Source organism: Eupeodes corollae, chromosome 2 (assembly GCF_945859685.1).
Source record: "Eupeodes corollae chromosome 2, idEupCoro1.1, whole genome shotgun sequence".
NCBI lineage: Eukaryota > Metazoa > Arthropoda > Insecta > Diptera > Syrphidae > Eupeodes > Eupeodes corollae.
The window spans coordinates 151,303,030-151,320,199 of record NC_079148.1 but is presented as its reverse complement, the minus strand read 5'-3'; the positions used below and the strand labels follow the sequence as shown (position 1 = coordinate 151,320,199).

General features: G+C 32.5%; 1 protein-coding gene across 19 annotated transcripts in view; it reads left to right on the top strand.

The window, feature by feature from the left end:
* Positions 1–17,170, top strand: part of LOC129946217 (RNA binding protein fox-1 homolog 2-like) — a 453,881-nt gene that overhangs the window by 243,430 nt on the left and 193,281 nt on the right. For 16 of the 19 annotated variants that reach the window (XM_056056321.1, XM_056056331.1, XM_056056315.1 and 13 more), the window contains exon 3: positions 4,729–4,785. The exons of 2 other annotated variants lie outside the window; for them this stretch is intronic. In XM_056056321.1, the coding sequence (XP_055912296.1) occupies positions 4,729–4,785 (57 nt within the window). Of the gene's footprint in view, positions 1–4,728; positions 4,786–12,174; positions 12,476–17,170 lie in introns of those variants that run through there. One more of the 19 variants, XM_056056326.1, reaches the window with a different exon arrangement.

Below are 17,170 nucleotides of genomic sequence, written 5' to 3'. Positions count from 1 at the left end.
GTTTAGACAAAACGTGGTGACAAAATATTGAAAAATTATTGTTTATAGCTTCAAACGATAGACATTATTGCCCTCCACATTTTATGTATTGAACACATTTTTCTGAAGGACTTTTGAGCACCGAGATATAGTGAAGTCGTAAAAACTAATAATACAAAATCCAAAAGTTTTGAAATTTCGGAATTATAATATTCATTAATTCTCTTCGCGTTGGATGCTTAAAGACTTCTAGAAAAGACTATAAAAGTATTTGAAATTCATCGTTTAACTACACGCTTGATTTCAGTTCTTGGTAAACTTTGAAAAAAAAAAATGTATTACCTAGGGTGTTTTTAGAATTTAGAAGTATCGATGGTTGTGACAGTTGAGAATGTCAAAAGTATTGATTTTAATCTATTAATACGAATTTCCAATTAACACAATGATTAAAAATGGTTCAAAAAGGGTTGCTGAAGTTGAAGGAGTTAATTCTCTTAATAAGATTAATTTAATTTTTCCTACAAAGAGATTCATCTGCAAAAATAAATGGACCTAATACTTACGTCTAATAGAGCTCTGTGTTCTTTTAAATCTCATACCTTTTTTCCCGCTTCGACATCAAAGAAACAATTTAACAAGAAATGCTTATGCCAAAATGAATTCCAAGCTCAAGCTCGATCTTCTAATCGGATTATAAATTAGTTATAAAAAAACTTCGTCTTTTTCAACAAATTTGTTCAACAATAAAAATTGTTTATAAGAATTTCCAACTAATTGAAGTCAATAGACGACGACGTAGACAAAGTTAAATGACTACGAGCAAGCATAAATAGATACTACAATATAACATCTAAGCATTTATGTCCCTCGGTAAATTGGCAATTAGAGCCAAAAATTCACTCAATTTTCATGCCTGTTATGTACAATGATGATGGCCTTATATATACAGTGGCGTTCAAAAGAATTACACTAAATTGCACATTCAATTTTTTGAAATTGAGCTTTACAGTCGAAAAGGTTCGTTGGTATACGTTAAAATGCCTGTAAAATGTAATTTGAATATGGTCTAATTTTTTTGACTGGCAGGGTTTTGAAAATGTCTTGGAAATTTGACATATTAACAGGAGTCAACTCTATTGCAAAATCATTTCTTTCACTATCTAAAGTTCATAATATCCTTTTTTTTTACCACAGCTGTATATGAATATTTTACATTGTACATGAGTATCATGGTGCTTTATTGTTGTTGTTGTTGGTTTTTTGGTTGGTTGCTATGTCGTGTCGTTTGTCGTTATCTTTATTATATATATGAAAAGTTGACCAGAAACAATTGAAGTCAATTTATATTCATGTGATGTGTTGTTGAAGAGCTTCTAAAGCCAGAACCAGAGAGTGCCAAGTTCTAATGGCATATTAATTTGGATCTGTTGTTGTTGGTATACCTCACTATATACCATCTGAAATATAATTTACTTAAGCTTTGAGAGTAATATTCCATAAGGAGGATCCACACCACTCGCAATAAACTCACTTATGTCATGCACAAACTTACACACTTTATCTTCTTCACATCATCAAGTTCGACAGCAGTCACTAAAAAGGTTCAAAATAAAAAATTTAATTTTATCTGCAGACCTTTGGAACTACAAAATTCGATTCTAAAAAAAGCCAAATTAGGCACTTAGTTGACAAAATAAAAAAAAAGAACGACAAAAAGCCATTTCTTAGCTCCTGTGTGAAGTAATAAGGATAATCATTACTTTTGGTAATTTGCATTCAAATTGTCTGAACGCATTCGATCCTGGACAAATTTTTCATGAACATTATTAAAAGACAATGTAGTATACATTTTGTATTTTGTGTGTTTTTTTTTGTTTGGTTTGAGGGTGGAAATCCTTGTGCTAAGGCTCTATATACTGTTGCTCGTTAAAATCTCATAAAACGCTGATGAAATGGATGTGGGGATTAACTCACCGTGAAAATGACATCTACCCAGAGTTGCAAAAGTGTTTTTTGTTGGCCAAAGTGTGGTGGGTTGATGATGGTGATAATAACAACTGTGTGGCGGCTTTTATGCCGGATCTTCATTAAAGCTTTTGCAAAGAAACAAAAAATTGAGAGAAGAAGAATAGAAGAACAGAGAGTTCCGCCATCATCTCACTGTGTGGGAGTTTTGAAACCCACAACTTTTTTCTCTTCAAACAAGCAAACATAAAAATTTAGAAATTCAGCAACAATGGCAGATTTGCATAAGATTTTAAAAAGGATTTCACCATTCAAGGATTATGAATGGAGATACGAATTCTTTTTTTTATTCTTGTGGAGAGAGTAAAAACAAAACGGATGCAATCTTTGATAAAAGATCGGGTTAGAAATGTATGTAGAATTTTGGGTTTTTTTTTTGTGATTTGCTTTGAGACAGAATCTTTTAAGCGTTTTATTCGAATTTAACTTTCGAAAAACAAAAATCACACGCAATTAAGGAACAAAATCCCAAATTTATTGCTGAAAACACATAAAAGTTCTTGGAAAGAAGAATAAGCTTTTTTGTTTCAGGTATTAAAACAGGCAAAAATGTCTTTTTCAATTTAAACACAAATTGCTGATCCTATTAATGTCAATTATTATCCGAAAAAGTCCATTCTCCTAGTGTAGTAGTAGTAGTATTTTTATTCATAATTAAATTTTAACATTAAATTTTAACAAAAATGGTTTATATAGCATGGCAAAATGCCGTCTGCCAGATTGGTAATAAAGTATAATTACTATTTGTAATACAAGTTTTTGGTGGAACATTTGCATATACATAATTATATATATTTTTTCTTCATTTAAAAGCTTTCATTTTGTATTCTTAATCTATATTTTAGTGCGATTTTGCAATACTCATAAAGTAGCGGAACATTTATCTGATTTAGTTGCATAATAACCTCTTCCTCCGATAAGAAATCGTGCCCATTCTCCTAGTAAGTTTAGAACCTTTTTCAAATTTAATCAAATACAAATAATAAGAATTTAATTTCCTACTATTTATTTTCTCGTTTTTGACAATCTTCGGATTTATTCTTTAGTGTCGATTGCTTTGCTACATAAAATTCTGTTTAATAGTTAAAATTATTATATTAACTAGAGGCTATTATTTTTAAAAAGGGAACAAATAAAGTCTATTTTTCCCACTTTTTTGTATCAAAGACCACACTTATGTCAGTTCATATACATAATACTTCTTGAAATAAAGTTTGTTTTTCAAAATTCAGCTTTACATACCTTTCTTTCTCAATATCCTAACCCAATCTAAATCGTGAGAATCAACAAGAACGAAGCATTCGGTAGCCAAAGCCATCAGATAGAGCAGAAATTCGTCGTTTAAAAAGTGATAGGTATTGCTTTCTTCTGCAATACCTTCTTCCTAGAATTTCCTTAGTTAACCACGGAGGATTTGAACCACATTTGGCTAGCAATTGTAATCATACTCTTAAAGCCAATTTCGATTAATAACAGTGTTGATATTGACCTAAACACGCTCTTGTAACTATTTGTTGAATTGAATGTTCTTTTGAGATAACAACATATTTTAAAAGTAAAAAACAAAACGAATTCTGTGTCGGTCCTTAATAAGAAAGAATTAAAGCTGCCCCTTACAATTTTGTCTGTCATAAAGCATTATTTAGTTGGATTGGAAAAAATAATTTAGGAAGAAAAAAAGTTACAATTTTGCCTTTTCATCCTGAATCTTTTTAACAAAAACGCATGTTTTTGTTACTTTGGCATTTTTATTTCCTTAACAATTCCTGAAAAAATACCCTGAATTTAAGGAGAGGGACAAATAATTAAGCGTTAAAAGGGGGTTAAATTGAGTTTTCTAATTAAAACAAATTTTTAAAGGAGCTGAAGGTAAATACGCATTTTGGCGCTTGTAATTCTACACTTCCTTAACGTTGATACATTTAAGGAAACACGAAAATTCAGCTTTTTACCAAATTTTTTTTTAAAGTGTTGATATTTTATTAAAATTATATTACATTACATACTGCTCTGCCCATAAATGTACAGAGTAGAGAACACAGCACATTGAGCGGGTAGACTTTGTAAGGTGATAACAACACAAGACATTAATACAAGACAGAAGAACAGAAGGGAAAGAAAAACAGATATGTAGATAGAAGCACATAACAACAGCACGCGGTAGGTTTTGAGACGCTCCACCATCTACCTACTAACCACGCTCACTGATGCTTGATTTCTGTGATCAATGAGAACCTATTCTTTATCAGTGACTAGGCCGTTGCCCTTTATTAAAATTAATTTCCTGGATTTGATCTACCGAAGCTCCCTTAGTCTTGTTTGTAGATTTTTCATTTCTTTCCAAAAAGTCGTACCAATTAAACCATAAAGATTCTATTTCTTATTTTGGGACTTCTTGTTCCTAATTTAATATTGGCTTTTCGAAAAATCCTATGCAATTAAATTCTAAATTTAGAAAATTCCTAAAGAATTTACCAAAAAAACCCTTTTTTCAATTTTGTATCCTATGTTTCTTATGTTTGCTCTTGAATTATATAACAGACCTTTTTGTAATAAGCCAGCAATGCAAATCTTTGATATAAAATTAATCATCAAGCGTTTTTTGGTAATATATACATTTTTTTCAATGAATTGAATAACCCCTAATTCTGTACTGTGACCTTTCATCCTTAAATATCAATTTAATCACATTTGTAAATAATTTTTTTTTTCTATTTTTTTCAGGTAAGCATCTCTAATCCCAGCAGCAAATATCATCCCATCTTCGGATATCCACAAACTGTAAGAATCACGAAATTTTTGTTACGAAAAAAATCAAATCTGTAATATCTCTTTCACCCACCGCTATATCTTCTTCTCTACGTCCTGCAACCATAACATCTTATTATGTATAACCGCATTATGTCATTATAGCGATAAGCGATATATTCCTTCCAAATTGGCCAATCAGTAGTGAACCTAATTTAGATAGACTATTTTCCCAACCATACTCGATCTTTGCATACCTAACATCATACATTTTCTATATCTTTCTTGAAAATTATTCTTTTTCCATCACACATCAACTTCAATATAAATTTGATCAAACCAAAAAAGAAAACTAAATCAAATAAAAAGCAAAATTTATATACGATACGTATTGCCAATAAATCCAAGTCAATTTTCATCATCATTGGCGCTTGCTTGCTGTTCCGTGCTTGAATCAACACAATTTCCATCCCCCATCCCCAGTCCCATTTCGATCTAAATCTGTTATCGATATAGCCATTATTGTTGCACATCGTACAAATGACGTCGTCGACAATGGTGGCCCGCGACGACGTCGACGCGACGTCGGAAACGGAAGCGGACGCGGACGCGCGCGTTCAGAAAGAACAAAAAGCAACCCCCTATAGCGCCAGAGCTTAGATTGTTTTGTGTTTCTTTTTGGAAGAATAACCAAAAAGAAAGAAAAAAACTGCTATCATCAGATAAACGGGTTATTTCGAAATTCTAAACAAGGATGAGTTAGAAAATATCCCCTTTCTTGCTTTGTTTTCTCCTCGAACCACCCACAAAGCGGTAGCGTTGGTCGTGTGGCGTTGTGACGGGTGGTAAGAATGATTAAGGTCTATATTGGAAGAGAAAAAGCCAATTTTCCGCATGACTTTTCATTGCAGATTCGTTTTGAAAGCGAAAATATCTTCAAAATACAATGCAAACACTTCTTCGTCGTCATAGAGCGAACGTCGACTTTAGTCCGCCCGCCCTATCACAGCCGTCAGTTTGTCGCTTGCCACCAAAAGAGTGTCTTAGGTATTATTTTGTCTCTCCCTTACTGTGTTTATATTTCAACAACGTCCTTGCTGCTTAATTTTTCTACTCGATAAAACGTCGTCTTTACGACTATGTTCATGTTGTGACTACAAGGGCTGGTTTTGAGGGTGGTGAGGTGGGTGTATGGGTAGATAACAGGGGGGTGGATGAGGTGAGGTATGGTTTGAGTGGATTTTATGTGTGAAGAACACTATTTGCTTTATTGAAAAAATATCTCATTTTCTTTCGTTTGGACAACATACACGACACTATAAGATAGATACAGTTATATAAGTAAGGGATGTATGTGCTATGTACGTTCTTCCGGGTTATTCTTGCCAAGAAAATGAAGAAGAAAACAGAAAAAAATAAGAACGCCAAGAATGCTCATAAATGGTTATCTTTTTGATACGAAATTGGAAGCAAAGTATCCTTTTATTTTTTATTATTATTTTTCTTATTTTTGAAAAAAAAAAAAAATAAAGAAAAGGATAAATAATGAAATTTTTCAACCGTTTTTCTACCTAATGGATTTTCAAAAAATTGCTTGGATTATTATTAATTTTCTTTGCTATCTTTCTTCTACCCTCTCATAGTCTTTTGGTCGGTCTTTTTATATTGATAGAAAAATAAAAACTGCTTACCAAAGAGTGATTGAGGATGGTAGGATATTTTTGGGCTTTTCTTTTTTTTTGCCATCTACACTTAAAACATAATTAAAATGTGTTTAACGAATTGTAACACCCGAAAATATGAAAGATGCCATGATTTATTTTTGGTCGTCCTTTTTTTAAGAGCTTGTGATTTTTTCCTGCTTTTTCTAGAGAGCCTATTATTTGGGTTCGTTCAACTGAGTTTTATGATCAGCTTGTGTTTTATAGATTTTTATGAGTTTATATTTTTTGTTGAGGGCGTCAAAATTATTATTGCTTTTTTACGATAAGATACTAATGGTCCTTCATAGAATTATATTGTGTAGGTAGGTATATACAAATTGAGTACTTTAAAAATGTTTCAATTTCCTAAGAAAGGTATATAAAAGTAGAGATTTGTGAGTCCCAATTGGAACGTTATTTCGTAGAATTGAAGATTTAATAAACAAAGGCTTTTTTAGGTTCGTTCTCTTATGGGATAGTCCTGCATTGAAATAATTTTAGAAGGACTTATAAAGATTGCAAGCGAGCTTGCCCAAAATAAGAATTCTTTCCACTTTTATTAAAAGTATATGGCACTTTTTAAGTGTTTTTGGTGAAATTTTCTACCTTTTTTAAAGTTTTGTTTGTATAGGTTAAAAACTGGGGCTTCTTTATGCAAAACTTCAAGTTTTCTATTATTGTTTAATCACTTTAAATCCTGCTTAAGGAAAATAGGATAAAGTAAGAAATGCTACCCATGCAAATTAATCGAAAGGTTCTGAATTACAAAATTTGGTGGAAAGCAAATTTCAGTAAAGGAATCTACATTCTTGATGTGCGGCTGAACAAAGAATCTCTATAGTTGTCAGTTAGTTTAAAATCGACCTTAGGGAGATTCCTGAAAGTAGCAACAAGACAACATTGATTAAGAAGGGGGAAAGGGGAATGCACTGACTGCTTCGATAAAATATTGCTCATAAAAATTACAATATAACAACGAAAGACCAGAAGGTTTTTTTTTAATAATTTGCAGGGGTTTCACTTGCCTTGACAAATTTCTAGAAAAATAAGAACGATTTAAAAATAAAGTTAATTAAATTATTCCAAATTCTTGATGTGCGGCTGAAAGAGCGTCTATTTTTGACAGTACTTCAAAATTTGAACGGTAAATTGATGGGCATTGATGGGAGTGCTGGTCTTATACCAGAATTGTTTGGGAGGAGGGGGTTCTGAAGAGAATGAATGTCGTAATGTAAACAATAAATAAAATAATGATATATTACAACGAAAATAATGAAACATTGCTGCAGTTTTCGAGCTATGTTAAAGTTTCGGTTATAGTTCTATTGTCTTTCATTTTCTAAACTCTTTGCTTAGATTCTGTCCAAAAGACTTCAGCTGAATATAGGAGCATTTCCCTAAGTTACGACGTAATGAAGGCTTTGTTAATTACAGATCAGAAGTTGTAAAAATTGCTTGCATCCTTAACACTTCACAGCTTTTTCAATAATGTTCAATAGGTGATTATTTCACTAAAAGTTGATCTTTGATGTACACCCGGAATACTTAAAGTCATTTCATTTCCTCAGTGGCAAAAGCCCGTCATTAATAATGGAATTAAGGCTGGACAACACTTTAAGGATAGGAGACAGCATTGAGTTTTCGAATCACTCAATTCTACAACGTCGGACAAAACTATCGAGAATAATATAATCTTAGGACAAAATTACTCGCACGCAGGAATGGTTCTGAGTTGTCAGTCAGTAGGCCCTAGTTCTCAAACGGACTGTTGCGTCACCCAATTAATCAATTAATTAAGTTACTCCGTAAGCTGTGTTGAAGTTTCAAGAAGTTTGAACAAGATTGCGAATCAAGAAACGAATATGAAAAGTTGAGGGTAATATTTTCAACAAAAAAGTTATTGAAATAGAAGTAAGAAGTTACACTTGAGATCATTTACGAATGTGACAAAGAGATTCGGAGACAAAACGAAGCCCTTAGGAACTCCATCAAAGCTATTGAGAATATAATCTAAGGAGTTACTGCGTAGTACCCGTGGCATGATGGTTAGTGCGTTGGACTGTCATGCAAGGGGTCTTGGGTTCAATACCTGCCTGTGCCACCTTAATTTAAAAAAAATAATTTTCGCGGGTACTACCTCTTCCGAGGAATTCACAAATCCTTCAAGAGTAATTCTTGTCATGAAAAAGTGCTTTCTCAAACTAGCCGTTCGGATTCAGCCTAAAATTGTCACTAGGTCCCTTCCATTCCTGACAACAGTACTCGCACACAGGAATGGTTGAGAGTTGTAAGTCACTAGGCCCTGGTTCACAACGGACTGTTGAGCCACCCCATTTGATTTGAGTTACTGCGTAAGCTGTGTTGAAGTTTCAACAAGTTAAAACAAGATTGTGAATCAAGAAACGAATATTAAAAATTGAGGGTAATATCTTCAACAAAAAAGGTATTGAAATAGAAGTAAGAAGTTACACTTGAGATCATTTACGAATGTGCAAAACAGATTCGGAGACAAAACGAATCCCTAAGAAACTCCATCAAAGCTATCGAGAATATAATATAAAGAATTAGTGCGTAAGCTGTGTTAAAGTTTCAACAAGTTTAAACAAGATTGTGAAACAAGAAACGAATATGAATATGTAAAATTGAGAGTAAAATCATGAACGCTAAAAATGAATAATTTAGAAGTTAGAAGTTGCACAAGAGATGATTTACAAATATTAAAAAGAGATTGGGAGACAGAACAGAGCCTTAAGGCATTCTAGCATTTATTTTTTCAAATTTGAAACCATCCAATACTAAACTTATTGTTCTGTTGGAACATATTCATGGATACCAAAAGCTTTTATTTGATTGAAGCCAAACTCTATCAAACACTCTGTCTATGTTTCTCTTCTTTGATATGAGAAAGTGTTCTGACAAAATTTCAATAAGTTAGCACGCAAAAGGTTTTGTGATTTAGAAATTCGGTATCTAAAGTACCACTCAAGGTGAAGAGAAGCAATTTTTTTTAAATAATGCTAATTTGATGTTTCTGACAAAATTTGTATTAAGTACGATGAATGTCAAAAGTAGGCAAAGTTTTTACTGACAAAAGCGTGTATTTTCCGTTATTTAAACTATTGCAAAAACTAAAGATTTGCATGTGTCTTCAGAGTTTAATAACATGAAATTTTCCTTATTCTTGTTTTCAGAAATAAAGTTCTGTATACTCAAAGGTCACATATTTGATGTATGACTAACATGTAGCTCATATAGCTCTCACAATCTTAATTAACTGCCAATTAAAAATGTTCACAGTAAAGAACATCTCTGTTTTCGTACATAATATATCTTTTTTATTTTATTTTACATGAACCCTTTCGCTTTTTTCTTTGTTTCCTTAATTTTATTCTCTCTTTTTGTGTCTGTTGGATGCAAAAAACACATGTCCGACCTACTGGGCATCCATGAGATACATTTTTCTCGTCGGTCGTTTGTCGTCGTATCCGATGCGTAACTTGGCGAAATTATATCAAACCAAGCAAAAACAAAAAAAAAAGCAGCAACAAAAATAAACGCACATCGAATGGAATGTCTATTTTGTTCTGTTCATCATCATCATCATGATCATCATGGATTGTTGTCTTTCTTCACGATGTCTTGTTGTTGTTTTTCTTGGTCTTCTTCTTGGCCATTTAACTTCGTACAGTCGTTGTCGTCATCTGAATTAACAAAAATAAAAAAATATACAAATACAAAAAAAAAAACAAATAAAACATCTACAAACTAGCATCTTATTTCTTTCTTTAAATATACAAGTCAAACAACAACAACAACAATGAAGATACGTAAACTCGAACGTACTCATTGAAATCGGCCTTTACAAAAAATAAATTTACCAATAAAAAAACTATCTGACTCGTTGAACGCTCAAGTAAATGAAGGCTGACAAAAACAGATAATAAGAATAATTTTCTTTTATATATACCGAGTGTTGCCAGACTGAGATTATTTTGCAAAATATATTTTTTAAAACTTTATAAAAGGAAAGTCGACGTCTTTAAGAAGTGTGTAAATAAGTTTCAGCTGTTTGTTTGACATCCTATCAGGTATTTTCAGAACCATGAGTGAAATAAATGTTTCTTTGTTATAATCCAGCAGAAAATTCCAATGCATTTTCTTTTTAAATATGACTTTTGGTAGAAGTCCGTCACTGCTACGACTTACCTAGTCTATTCGATCAGTCCAAAATTTTACTATTTTTTTCTAATATATTTGGCGAAAAGCGTCAATGGTGGCCTGAATATTGACTTCCAATTCTTGCTTTTAGTCGGCATAAGCCAATGGTTTTAAATAGCCCTATACAAAGTGGCGTTAAGTGGTATAAACGAGAGAAGCAGCTAAAATAATCGCTTATAGAAAAAAAGATATCAATTCTAGAAATGAAGATATCAATTCTAGAAATTAAGATATCAATTCTAGAAATGAAGATATCAATTCTAGAAATTAAGATATCAGTTCTAGAAATGAAGATATAACCGAATTGAGAATTAAGTGCGTCCTTGTTGGAACTATTAATTGTTTAGCTGATTAATTTTAAGAACAAAAATCTGTCAGCATCCTTCAAAACGCTTGCAATACACTGTTATAGCAGATTCTTCCATATTTCGATATAAATAAGTATCAATGATACTGCCAGCGTTTCACTAACACCAAACAGTCAACATTTAATGGATGTAATGGTGATTCGTTAATGGCTTCCGAATAACTTTTGCTCTATATGCAATAATTTTATTTAGTGACGAAGCTTTTTAATAGAAAAACTGCTTTATCACTAAACACCGTAAAATGGACTAAACGCTGTATGAACTTGACGAACAGATTTGCGTTTTTGAAAGTTAATTTCAATAATTTCGAAGAGTTGTTCGGGCTTTAAACGATTCATGCTGAATTTCCAAATCGTGAACTGCATAGAAAAGTAAACACAATTTGACATTGACAACTGTCAAACCATGGATAACAACCAACGAAACTTCTCTTGTAGCCTCAAAAGACAACTTTTTTGTGACAGCGAAGAAACTATCAGCAATCGGTAGATGTCTGTAATTGTTGACAGTGACGTCTTGAGTTATGCGTCCTGCTAACTTAAAAAAAAATAGTATTGAGATAGTTTTTAGAAGTAGAAACCAGAAATAATTGTTCAACACCTTTAATTATAATATTGAAAAATTGAGTACTTTCAGGTTTTCCGCTGCCATAATACTTTGTGAAAACATTTTAAAATTTCTAGAAGACCATTTTTAGGAAAAATTATTGAGTCTTGTAGTTGAAGTAAGTCGATCTGCCAAATTTGCTAATTTATTAAAAAGCTTTATTTCAGTTTCGCCCCAAACTATTAAATTTTTCTTGCTAAGTTTTTGAAGATAGGTTCCAATCCAATAAAGGTTCTAATTTACCCAAGTTTTCCCCACATTTCTTCTATTTCAAAAACAGTTGATTTAAAATTCCCTTCAATATCAAGATTTTACTTAAATTTCTTCCATTCAATATGGTAATACTAGAATTATTCAAAAAACAGAAATAACCCATGCAGTTCAAAAAGAAACAAAAATACATTAAACACTGCGTTGCTCATCATGAGATGATAATACAATATGGCCTCCTATATGACTTGAAACTTTCATTGTAAATGAATTTGACCTCGGGTGCAATTTATTTATTTATATTTAAATATTTTTTTTTTCTTTATTTCAATGGACATCTGTATTTTTCTTCTTTTTAATTTTTGAATTGTTGAATTCTTATTTAAAAACGAACAAACATTTTTTTTAGCTTTCGAGAAGAGTGATAAAATAAAGTGACGGAATTTGCTCACAATATTTAATTGAAAGAAAATTGGTTTAATAGGGTGTGATGTTAAAGTGTAGCTTTTTATTGGCTGTTCTATAAAGTTTAATTAAAAACACATTGGTTTTGAAGATTTTTGTAATTGCTGTGATATTTTTCATCATTTTTTTATTCAATATGAAGTAAAGCGTGATGTATGTTTGATTTGTTTGCTGTTTTCAACTAAAACACATATTTCAAATAGTAAAAATAGCTTATTTGACATTTTGGTCTACGATGGGCTATTTTTTAACTGTGTTCGAAGTAATTGCTCCTTTGTTCTTCTTCGATTCTTCTAAGAAATATTTCGTGAAAGTGTCGTTAAAATTGAACAATAACGACAACGACACCAATCAATGACGAAAAAACCATAAATTGCATTTTTCTGTGTGTTTTTCATTGTTTGTACGTTTATACGTCTACGAGTACACTCAACTTGAAGAATAGAAGTGAAACACTTGCAATTGAAATCGATTAAAGATCCTCGCCTCTCTTTCGGAGTCCAATTTACTTGATAGACAGAAACGACATCAGTGCAGTGGAAGTGAATGCATAGCAAAAAAAATAATTCTATTCACCTACTTTTGCAATTCTTCTTCTGTCAACTATATTCCCCTTCATCCCCCTCCCTCCTTCCCAATGTACCACCCTGTATATATGTACTTAATCTCCCTAATAAAGTACACCCAATCAATTGTTCCACAAGCTGAACTGGCAATTTTGATTAGAGTCAAAGTTCGCAGGAAACATCTCCATTGGAACATCCATCCATTCAATTCATCCCATAAGGCGTCCTAGCTAGCTCCATACTCAATCTGAAGCCCTGCACAGTGCACAATTCTCTCGATGACAAAAATTGTTGACATTCTCTCTCGCAGTCAGTATCCTAGGCAACTTTCAATTCCATCAGTAAATATTGAAAAAAAAGAAAGAACTTAAAAAAAAAAGAAAACGAAAAACGAAATAAAAACAAAAATGAGGAAACGCTCGGAAATCCAAGCCCCATTCTTGCAATCCTTGATCCAGAAGTGCTGCACACAAAAGCGATTCTCATCAACGTCAGCTCTTCACCGTTCTTGTAGTAGTCATCTGATTCTATATTGACGTTGTGGGAGGGGGGAGGAGGAGGTGGGTTGAGGCATCAGAAGGCCTTGTATAAAGTGCCACTGCAGTTATCCATGGCTGCGTTTGTCGTGCTCATCCTCAATTCCAGCCCATCAGTATTCTAGGACGTATAGGACTGTATATTGAATACCTAGCGAAAGCAATGTAACACTTCTGTGCCATTTTCTCTCCATCAAGCTACATACCTCCAACTAACCTCCAAACGATTTTACAGAGCTCACAGAAAGCAGCACAATGGAGATGAGTATTGAGTATATGGTATGTAAGGTAGCCTAACGTATTCCGATCTACAAAATTCGCAATCAATTTTCGAAAATCATCCTCCGAAGCGACTGCAGTGACGGTGACGGTGACGGCCAAGTGTGTTCCTATCCGTCCTTTTCGTCGTTCGTCCGTCCATCCGTGGCGTGGACGACTACTACTCGATCTATGACGAGGACAGGACGATAACGGAAGAGGAAGGACATTTCTGATGATTAATTTTCAGCAATTATTTCTCTGTTTCAGTGCGATAACACGAGAGAACGAACGAATTTATCGAACGAAGGGACGAACGTATGAAACGCAACGCAGCAACGCTGGAGAAACAAAAACGGAAGGACAGACGGACGGACGGGCGTTGTTCTTTCGGATCAATTGATGCACAATGTGCAGTTTTCTCGGACGAACCTTAAATAGGTGGTGATTGGGTGGGTGTGGTGTATATGTTTCCTGTGATTTTAAAATATCCACCTTTTGCTCCTTTCATATGTATCTTGTGAGTATACGCATTCATCCCAACTCCCCCTCAAACCACCAAAAAGGAAGGAGTTTCTATATGTTGCGTTGGCTTTAGTTCGTTTGCACCGAATACGATACATACCACTCTCGTCTTTCTGATTCTGATGCACTAAATCCACTTTGGTTTTTACCATGATTGATATCATAGCCTTGCGTGATGCAATCAAGTAACACACTAGATACAAGATATCCCTGCACTGCACACATACATAAATGTGTAAAGGACCAAAATTCAAGTGTAGTAAAAGTGTGTGCTCAAGAGAGTCCTTTGACGATGTCAATTGCAGGTTAGGCAAAATGTCTATATATACAAGATTGAGAATCATAAGGACGATACGACCACGACGATGACTACGACGATAAATGTGATATGCAATTCAATTCAATTTGATTTGATTTGAAAGAGATAGAGAGAAAGAGAAAGTGAAGTGTGTATGTATTCCTTTATTGAGGACTTCGGGTTTTTATTTCAAAGCATATTTTGTTTGGGTTTTTGGGTTTGAGTTTAAGTTTCAGTTTCAGTTTGAAATTGAAGAACCTTAAGGAGTGTAAATGCACATATCTGAGAGTTCAATGATTCAAATTGATACTTTAGATTCTTTTATGAGATGGGAAGGAATTTTAGTTAGAAATCAGTGGCATTTTTGTTCTGTATTTGAAACAAAGGCAAGGTTTTGAAGTCAAAGTGTAAATAAACCAATTTGTGTATAAAAACGGTGCTAAATTGAAGCTATCGTTAAAAAAAAAACCTCGATACTTTGACCTATTGAAATAGAAACGTTTTTTCCAATATCAAAAAATTGAATGGTTACACGTTCCATGGTTTTTGAAGATGGGCAACATTTTTTGACGTTAATTCTATTTGATTTACGTCCTTTGTTTTGGATGCGAAATGCTTTTCGAGTAAAAAATTAAATGAAATGTTTTAAGCAATTTGCTTCTCCATGGTTTCTAGAAATGGTTTTCCAATAATTTTCAAAGTTTCAAACAAGTTAAAAATGTTTTTGTTAGTTGACTTGAAAGTACATCTTTTATAGGAAAACATTCTCAATAGATTCAAACATTTTTCTAATTTTAATTGTATTGGAAACATTCTTGAATTTGAAGTATTGATCTAAAAATCAAATCCGAAGAAATGGAAAAAACATCTCAAAAACTTGAAATAGATTATTGAATCTTGCTGATACTGCAGGATGACTAAGTCAGTTTCTGGAATTTTTAGCTTTTGGAGAAAGAACGGAATTTTTCAATTTATTATATCCAATTTTCTTTGTCTTATTTTTGATAAAAACTCGATATTGTCTTTATAATTCTTTATTTTTTGAACATTCACGATTGTTTTCTTAAATCGTACAAAATTAAAACAATATTCAAACAATTAAGAACTGTTTTCGAACAAAACAGAACAATTTTATCAAATTGGGCCAAGAAAACTTATTTTAAAATATCCTTTGAAGTGAAAAATATTGAGTAAGAAAAAAGATTTACTTTTCACTTCGGAAATCATGAAGAAAACGTTTATTAATGTTTGGTCTTGATAGTTTTATGTCTGTTAGTAGATGTTCTCACTTTGCAATGCGTCAAGAGTTGCTTCATAAAACCAAAAATTGGGGTAAGGTTGTACGGACGAAGAGGCCAGTTAACAGAAAACCTGTGGAAATAAAGTTGTCACTAAATGACGAATTGCTCTATGGACTTCACTTGAACATATTTATTTTTTATTAAACCTTTTTTTTACAGAAATTCTAATTTTTTTACTATTAAATTGTAGGCAACAGCTATCGGAACATCTCAATCTTCTTAAAAAACAACCTGTGCAAGTTTTAAACAACATTTATAGGCTGATAATTTCTTGAAAATGATCTTTTTTCTCAAAAGAAATGTATCATAGAGCATGGAATCGCTCAGACTATTTCTTAAGCACATAAACTCTCTCGATTTCTGACCCTTTATAACTCAAGTTCTTTGCATACAAAACATTAAAATAGTGAAACGTGACCTTAAGTCGAAATTATGAATGTGAAACCCTTTCATTGCTACATTTTTAACAAAAGTGAAAACAATTTTTGAAACTAACAAAGCACACCACGTACAAAAATGCAGAAAAAAATGAAAGTTCAAGACGACGAGCTTTAAGTGATTTGTTTTGTCATAAATTTTGAAATTTCTTGCACAACACAATATTTTACTTGTTATTTATCATGTAAATTAAGTTTTGTCTGATGTTAAGTAAAACAATTTTTGTATCTTTTTTACTTAGCAATGACACCAATTTATTGTATTTTAACTCAAAACAAAAAAAAGTATGAAATCACTTAGTCTTCACTTGTCACTGTCAAAATATACAAAAATAAGCAGACTTTTTTGTGAATACAAAATCAATTTAACAATAAAGAGATGCTATCGAAAACCGTTTTACACCATACCCCCTTAACATAAAAAAAGAACAAAACAAAAAATATTGTAAAAAAAGACGATTATAAAAATAATAATAAAAAAGAAACTTATTGTATAGATCGAATTGCACCATTAATAATTCTGTCAAAATCAATCAATCATATGGTTGGTAAAATTCAATGAACAAAAATGTTTTATATATATAAATTAAGATACATTATTATGATTATCCCCATTCAAGGGTGGGTGATTATTGGCCATCGCCCGCCGGTGCCGCTTCCAATGACGACGACTCGACGACGATGATGATGATGAGCCGACAACGACATAACCACTCAACCATAAAGTAGGCAATTTCCCTTAAAACAACAACAATAAAAAAAGAATTAAATTTAAATTAAATACTTAAATAAATATTTACACCTTGACTCTCTCTCTTTCTCAAGCTCAAAAAAGTATCTTTTACCTACACGCGTAACGTAACGAGAATGTGCTCCTTCATCGAGAATTTTAATTCATCGCATGTTTTGATGAGAAGAATTTTTCGT